At 34.5% G+C, this 8343-nt stretch overlaps 2 protein-coding genes across 2 annotated transcripts in view; both read left to right on the forward strand.

The window, feature by feature from the left end:
- Positions 1-2255, forward strand: part of LOAG_17209 (WD-40 repeat protein) — a gene marked incomplete at its 3' end in the record, with an annotated part of 2964 nt that extends 709 nt beyond the window's left edge. Inside the window, exons 3-8 of the mRNA XM_020449871.1 lie at positions 483-603; positions 689-798; positions 873-993; positions 1341-1461; positions 1777-1891; positions 2112-2255. Coding sequence (XP_020306528.1) covers positions 483-603; positions 689-798; positions 873-993; positions 1341-1461; positions 1777-1891; positions 2112-2255 — 732 coding nt within the window. The remainder of the gene's footprint in view (positions 1-482; positions 604-688; positions 799-872; positions 994-1340; positions 1462-1776; positions 1892-2111) is intronic.
- A 4109-nt stretch (positions 2256-6364) lies between these two features.
- On the forward strand, positions 6365-7989 carry LOAG_10564 (homeobox domain-containing protein; the record flags this gene model as incomplete). The annotated part of the gene is made up of 3 exons (XM_003146088.2): positions 6365-6851; positions 7441-7652; positions 7774-7989. 3 exons carry the CDS (start codon positions 6365-6367, stop codon positions 7897-7899), a joined length of 825 nt encoding a protein of 274 aa, XP_003146136.1. The 3' UTR covers positions 7900-7989.
- Positions 7990-8343: the final 354 nt, after the last annotated feature.

Raw genomic sequence — 8343 nt, forward strand, 5'->3', positions numbered from 1 at the left:
AATTTAGTAGATGGAAACTATTGCTTGTCGTGTGGTGCAGACAAATCAGTAAAGTTATGGAATCCGTATAAGGGAACGCTTCTAAAAACTTATACGGGGACAGGATGGGAGGTTCGTTTTGACCTTGATCGCAGTCTTTTTTTAAATCAGTTTGATCGGTGTACTGTTCAATTAGCTTATATAAAACAAATAGTTTTATGAGGTTAACACATCAGTATGTTTTGGTGTTCCATTCCTTTTTTTTGTTTTATGGCTATGTTTTATCACTTTTGATTTAATTTATTGGATGAACCCTAAGAAGACACAATAATTGTCTGGAGATGTCAAATCTCGCAAGTAGGTACAGTAGGCTTAACATCACGGTTGAGTAAAGTGGAGTTCCTGCAGTACTGTTTATGAATCAGTCAAGTGCTCCAAATGTACATTGATTGAGATAGATTGCTTCATTTATTTAAAACTACTTCAATTTACAAATGCTGCAGGTACTAGATGCTCAGGGTTCCAGTGATAATTCACTGATACTTGCTGGTGGCATGGATAAACAGTTGACAGTATTTGATGTTGAAACGGGAAAAATAACACGCCGCTGGAGAGGACACAATGGTCCTTTTTTCTTTTAAATATTATAAGTTAATTCGTTAAAACGGTTTACAGCCTCTTTTTGTTAAAAATTATTAGATCTTTTTAGGTCAGGTTAACAGTGTGGCGTTTAATGAAGAATCAACGGTAGCAGTGTCTGGTTGCCAAGACGGCATCGTTCGATGCTTTGATATTCGTGATAAAAACGCACCAATACAGGTTATTTTGTTTTCTCCCTTTCCTGATTCTTGTTTAGTTTTCTCCATTTTCATCGAACATGTTTGGTTTTACAGCAAATGGATGAGGCTACAGATGCTGTGTTAACAGTTGATATCAGTTCACATGAGATTGCTTCGGGTTCAGCTGACGGCAGTGCTCGGATCTATAGTATTCGAGATGGAAAGTTGACTGATAGTAAGTTTGTATGTGAGTTTGGTTATATAAAATATTTATTTAAATTTGTTTGTTGCTCCCTGTAGTTGGAAATATGAGTGAAAATCAAGAAATTTTGCCACATCCTAGGTTTTAATTTCTTTTTATAATAAAAAATTTATGTAGGCTGGAAAAGCTTTTTGCACAAGAATGAACTTTATAATACTTATAAAAAATAGGTAGTTTTAGGAAATAGACTCTAATTCAGTACACTATGGATGCGTTTCGAAGCATCGTCGATTAAGTTGTTTGTTGGAAAGCATTAAATATGACTTCATCAAATATTTCTCTATGTTTGTTATTTTATACATATATCGAAAATGTTTCAGATTTTCTCGGCGATAGTGTTACGTCGCTGCATTTCTCAGCAGATGGCCAGTGTCTACTTGCGTCCACCAAAAATGGCTTCATTCGATTGATCGATAAAGTGAATGGTCAACTACTGGCAGAGTTTGTTTTCATTTTCCATTTATTTATTTTTAAATGCTTTTCATTATTGTTATTATTAACGCTTCTCATTACCTTCATGTTATCTTAAATTTGTTGGGTGCATTACCATATTGCAAGAAACTGAAGTAGTATTTAGAAGACCTCTCTGGAGCTATGCCTTTATTAATTATGAATCGCTTGTAACACTGTTTGCCATCTTTTTATTATAATTTTTTACTTTTGCTGAATTTTTTCAAAAAATTTTGGGTATATTTGGAAAGTTAGATTTACAGACCTAAATTGTGAATAAATATACTTTTGTCCATGGAATTCCAGCTACACAGGCCACTTAAATACTAAATATCGTGTGGAAAGCTGCCTACTTGCAACTGATGCGCACGTTGTGAGCGGTTCTGAGGATGCTCATTTGTACATATGGAGTATGATTAAGGTAATGGACTACATGTTCTATTTCTCCATTTTTCATTTCGTTATTATTTTGAAAAGCAAGTTTCGTTTATTGTTTAAAAATAGAAATATCTTTATTTTGTTGGGAGGTTGAAAAATTAGTTTAACTTGAAGCTCAGTTTTAAAAAATACAAGGTAATGCTGTTTTGGTTTTTTTTCACATTTAATTTCGAAATATATGGAGGAATTAAATACTACTTCAGATGAAAGTACTGCATAAGTTGCCACATCCAAGTTCCGTAGTGCACTCGGTTAGCTCACATCCAAAGAAGCCAGTGCTGTTATCTTCATCAACAACAAACATATTTCTATGGGGACTGAAAAAAGAAAAAGAAGAGAGTATATGATTGAAATTTCCATTTTCGGTCATTGTTTTATCCTGTTTATTGTTGCGTAAGGATTGAAACTATGTAAGTTATGCGTCTACTTTTTAGTTGAAAATTGTAATTTGCGATATTCGGAGTGGGCTTTATTTTAATTTTTTGTACGTAAAAGCGGATGCAAAATCAAGCGAAAATTCAGAATTCAAAAAATGGGATAATATATAAATGAATCGAAGTTTGTAATACAGTGCTAAAATTTCTAACTACAGTTCTCTTAATCTACCCGTTGAAAATCTGATTACTGACTTAATTTCAAGTGATTTTTCGCCGAATAATGTAATTGCTCGTTACATTTTACGGATTTCAGTAATATTTGTGTTGTTGGCAATATGTGTGTTTCCTATGCATATATGTATCGGTATTGCACACGTTGTCGAAATGCATTTAATTAATGTATGTCCTTTCATTGAGCCGCCTTTTGAAGATTGTAGTTGTGGAAGGAGTAATCCATTTGAAGTGGCTTAACGCTTTCATCATCAAGATGGCTTTAAACGACCTTTTAATATACATTCACCTATATTTGCAAGTGCTCTTAATCGTTCAAGCGCTATTTTTGGAAGGTATGCACTTTCATAGCATTAAGCAATGGCTTGATGCTTAAACACAGTTGATCGTTTCATGTATCAAACAAATACGTATGAAGTGGAAGAGAGTAATGACTGGTGTATGCGGAACTACTGTAATGATATGTATTTAATTTACCTACCAAATTTAGGGGATGAATTAACATTCCTTTCTGTTTCTCTACGTTAACATTGACAACAGTTATGCAGATGTCTCGAAATGTGTAGCAAGAAGGAAATTTCACAAAGCCGAATGTTGATTGACTTTTCTCATTGGGTTAAGCATGGTATTTCCTAATTATTTTCTTAATTTTATTAGGCTTTAAGAGAATTTCGAATTTTCCATGATTTCTGGAATTATCAAGTATCTTCCCGTGTGACTAATATGATGTGATGGGGGCGAAGAGGTCAATTTGTACGCAATAGGTTGGAGACATAATTTGTTGTGTTTATGTCTGTTTGCACAGTGGTCCGTAATTACAGTATCAACTTGCACCATTTGGCACACAACAACTCTCTCTCTCTCTCTTTTTCCATGTAAATTAGTTGATTTTCATATCAGCTTGTTTTTTTGTTTTTTTAAGATTGGTATTGTCCAAAAATAATATTAGAGGTGTCAAAAGTCACAAGAACGGTGCACTTCGAAGTAAGAGTGTTTTTAATTAAGCTATCTTACCGTTGTCACAGACGATGTCTTCAACATATTTCCGCATAAATCATATATATTTCAATTTGTTCGGGTGTATAGCCCTTACCTCCACTGCTGTAAATGCTTCAATTCACTTTGTCCCATTCTCTCTCCATCGTTCATTTCCTGTGACACTGCGTACGGTATTTTCATGATCTATAGAAGCACAAAATTGGTCATTCATTTTCCTAGTTTCCTGGATTTAATTTTGTATTTTAGTTTTAAGCTTCCCATGGCCCACTTCTGTTATCTTACTAAAGTTTCATTCATCATAATTCAGCATATAGATGAGAAATAAAATTAATCCCTAAAACTCATTAACTCGCTTTTATTAATTGATATATCAATCAAACATATCAAACAACTTAACGAGAAAAATTTTAATTAATTCATTTATTTCCTACAGTTTCCAAAGATAATTTAATTTAATGTAGGAAAGTTACAGCTTGTAGTCTAAGTTCTACAGTGAGAGGAAGCAAAGAGTATGTCATGTGTTGTATTGTGCCTTTCCATTAAATAATTTCCTACACCCTAAGCATCCTTTGGTGGTCTCAAAACCGCAACAATTAATGCTCGTAACCGGTCCAGACAGCAACGGTTTCCAATAACGGCGCCAGACCATGCTTAAATTAACCGTTCATAGCAAACCAACCAATTAATTGTTCTATTGTTAATATAGACGCCACTATACTAATTGCGATGCATTGCTTTTTTTAAATTTCGATCAGATTTTTTCTTGATGTTTGATTTCAAGTATGAGTTCGTTCCAAAAAAAATAAATTTGACGGAATCTTTGAGACTTGTCCTACCAAATTATCTGTTCAACAAAAGTGCAAATTATCCTGATAGTTGTTGGCAAATCATTAGTCTATTATTACAGTTTCAAATGCATATATCTGAAAATTCGTATTTTAGCATTAACTGAAAAGAAAAATATTTGCTGCTCTTATCTTTTTCAAAATCAATGAATTATCAAAGATTTACAGGGTAATAACTAATTGTTTGTTAATTTAATCTTTTCAGTAATTTATCACATTAACAAGTCACTGTTTGGTAAACTAATTTAGGGGACAATCCCTAGCCGTCCATTCGTGTACAGAGTAGTATTGTTGTCATCTATTATAGCAGCATCATTCATTAATATGCATAAAATTGGTCGCATGCAGTGGAAATAAGCAATAATAAATAATTGCCGACATGAATAGCATGTGATTCACACCATTTGAACCATAATAATCTTGCAATAAGTTTTTTTTTATGGATAGATGAAATTTGTTGGGTACTAATAGAACAATTGAAGATTGACAATAGATATCATGATCAAATTACGGATGAAGTAATACATTCTCAAGGTCTTTGACAGGAGGATAAGAGACAGCGCATTGAAATTTTTTTCAATTTAGCACTGAGGACTGTCATATCACGCTGATATCATTATTCATTTCGTGTTGTTAAATTACCATTACTTTTACTGCAACAGTTATCGTAATGTGGCATTTAAGTATTGCTTACCATTCACATTATTGTCTTTTTCTGACTTCATGCCAAATAAAAAAAATTTTTTTTTTGCATACTAATTACCAACATTTTCATTATATTGATTATAATGTTTTGACAGTATTATCACAGCTTCATAATGCGTTACCATAATTGAAATAATTTCATCAATTTTACTATTTGAATTTCTTCACATATACAGCTGTTCTGCTATATCATCACCAGGAATAGGTGGATGGGAAGTGAAAAGGCCTGAAGAAGCTTTGTATTAGCAAGTTTGCAACTAATTCATCAAGCCTTTAAAGCAGTAAGTGCCTTTTCCTTTCTCATCTTTTGCTCAAAATAAAGTTATTGCATTTTGTATGAAAGATCTTAAAAGGAGGGAAGAAAGAGGGAATGGATAGAGCTCGAGATGGGAAACTTAATTAGTTGGCCCATTAGCTGTGATGCCCAGAGCAGCTATTAATGGTCTGTTGTGGGGGAACGATCCCTGCGCTATTATATGCTGCTAGCAATACCCTTTAGGTTTTCAAATTGAAGCTGTAAATTACGATACTGAAAACGAAAGGGATGTCAGTGTAATGAAACCATGCTCATTTTTACTTGAAAAGTTTCGCAAAATTCTCACATTAGCTCGAATAAAAAAAGCTCATTGAAATGACACGGAAAAAGTGAGAATGGCTAGAATTCAGAAAAAGGAAAGTTACTTTTTGGATTTTAAAAGCCAGTAGTTTTCTCCGATAGCGGAGCAGACCGTAAGAATTAGTTATAATATTCGCATTATTGGCAGTTCGAAATGAAGGGGTGAAGATTGATTCGAGATTGTTCAAGTTCAATTGAATTCGAGGGAAATGTTGAATCAGAAAGAATTGCACTGATTTCATTGGATCATAGAATGAACGTGAATCATGAGCAGATATATACATATAATGAATTTTTTTTTCACAACTTCAATTTGCATATTCGATTGCCTTTAGATTGGCAAAATTGGATAAAATCACGATGATTACACATGGACGTTGCTGTAGCCAAGATATGTAACTTTGGTTTGTTCCGGAATTGGCCACCACACCTGCCTCGTAGCTTCATCCACCAAAAAGTTGCAAAGAGAGGAAGAGAGAGAGTGAGGGGAAGAGAAACAAATTATCAACAATCCGATCAGCTATCCCATGCCATCAGCATTTACCCTTTCAATCCTGTCTATCACATTGAGCACTTGATGGAACCGCCCCTTTGGAGCATTGAATTTGAAATGATTACGGTAAAGAGAGCTGCAGCGAATGGGATGATGAGTTGGGATTACCCGCAGCACAGGAACTCCAAATATGTACATGGCAGAGCCAACGAGTGCTCCTAGTCCGAGTACGGGTGCTGTCAACTATTTCTCCATCAACCATTTGCTCCGAGAATCACCATTTCCATCTCCGCAATCAGGCATTACTGACCCCAAAAATAGTTCACGAACAGATGGAGAAAGTCCCGGAACATCCAGTAAAGGAATTCCTGAAAGGGAACTAGAAACAGTGGTAGCAGCCTCCAGGTCTAAGTCGAATCTGGTGGTATCTGATGGTGATCGTTTACTTACCACTCTGCAAACTAGTGGTACTTGCGTACAGCCTCATTTTTCACTATCCTTGAATCCCACTACCGCAGCGATTGATTTATTGAAGCAATCAGATTCCTTTGTGGATCGAAAATCTGATAGTGATCCAGTATGTCGTGAAACAACAATACCGCTGTGGTTGAACTGTGCGGCTGCAACTGCTGCCGTTCTTCCCTTTGAACAAAGTTTCTTAATGGCTCAAAGATCCGGTTAGTTCCTCTTTCTGTGATGGGTCTTTTAGAATATTGAAGAATTTATATTCTAACCTTTCAATCAACCTGTACAGCCTAATATTGATTTCATGTTGCTACTGCCAATACTAAATATGAATTAGGAAGTTCGGCTTGAAATTAATTGAGTAGTTAAGTTCAACCTTGGTTTAAACTGTTATCAGGAAGCTCATAACAGTAATTCAAATCATTCATTTAAATTCGACTTAATTAATTCTCTGATGATCGAGCAGAATCTAATCATAGGTGGTGGCAACAAATTTGCACCAATCACTCTTACCCTTTTATCCTCTATGCTACTATTTTCATCACTATGCTCTCCCCAGCATACAATTTATAATTTCACATAGATCAATTTCAAGTTATATCATTTATACTTTTCGCCCAATTCTCTCTAAATACTATTGCTAAATCTTTGCTTCTCTTTTTCAACTGTAAGGGATAAATATATTTCGTCAGTAATATTGCTACAGCAATTCTTGGCTTACGAAAGTGTTCCATAGCGGACCTGAAAAGAATATTTCTTAATATATAAATGAGTTTACAATTTTGGTTCAAAATATTTTAGCGGCAGTATTCCCTCACTTATGGGCAGCTTCAGCTAGTGCTGATGCTTTACAGTTGGTGTCAGCCAGTAAATCATATCGGCGTAGGAAAGCACGTACCGTATTTTCGGATCAGCAGCTACAAGGTCTCGAGAAGAGGTTTGAAACACAGCGTTACCTGTCAACACCAGAACGTATTGAACTTGCTACTGTTTTGAATTTGAGTGAAACACAGGTATGACTTCAAAAATACTAAAGGATGCTTGTTGGGAAAAGTTCAACTGAATTTAATAGTAATTATAAAGGTTAGATTGAGACAGTACATATGAAAAAGCTGAGCGGGAATCGTTTCACAGGTGAAGACATGGTTCCAAAATCGGCGTATGAAACATAAAAAGATCGTCCGAAAGCAAGGTGACAACTACATTAACAATGGAGACAACACCACGAAAACGGATAATACGGATTCGAATGAACGATAATTTGGATTATTTAAACCAACAAATTTTGAACTTCGAAATGATTCTTGTACCAATCAAATCTATATGATGAGAAATGAACATAATTCCCTGTTTTCATACTTCTTGGTGCATCTGAAAAAAGCTGCATATTTCAAGTTTGAAACTTTAAACATATCCGAAAGCATATGGTTTTGAACTTCATTCATATAAAGTATGTAAGTGATTTGAGAATTTGATAGTATGCAATGCAATGTAGCCGTTGTCTTCAAATGGGGCAAAAATTTTTTGCTTTTGTTTGTTTGAAAACGCTTCAATAGTATGAATAGTTTGAACTTTTATTTTTCCATGAAATTTTTACATGTAAATAATGCTAACAATATTTAGTCTTTGCAGTTATTTGTGTATCATTTGGAACAAAGTAATTTAATGTGGGATAGGCATATCGATTGGAAGATTTGTGTGACA

This window comes from Loa loa, assembly GCF_000183805.2.
Source record: "Loa loa unplaced genomic scaffold supercont3.50, whole genome shotgun sequence".
Lineage (NCBI taxonomy): Eukaryota > Metazoa > Nematoda > Chromadorea > Rhabditida > Onchocercidae > Loa > Loa loa.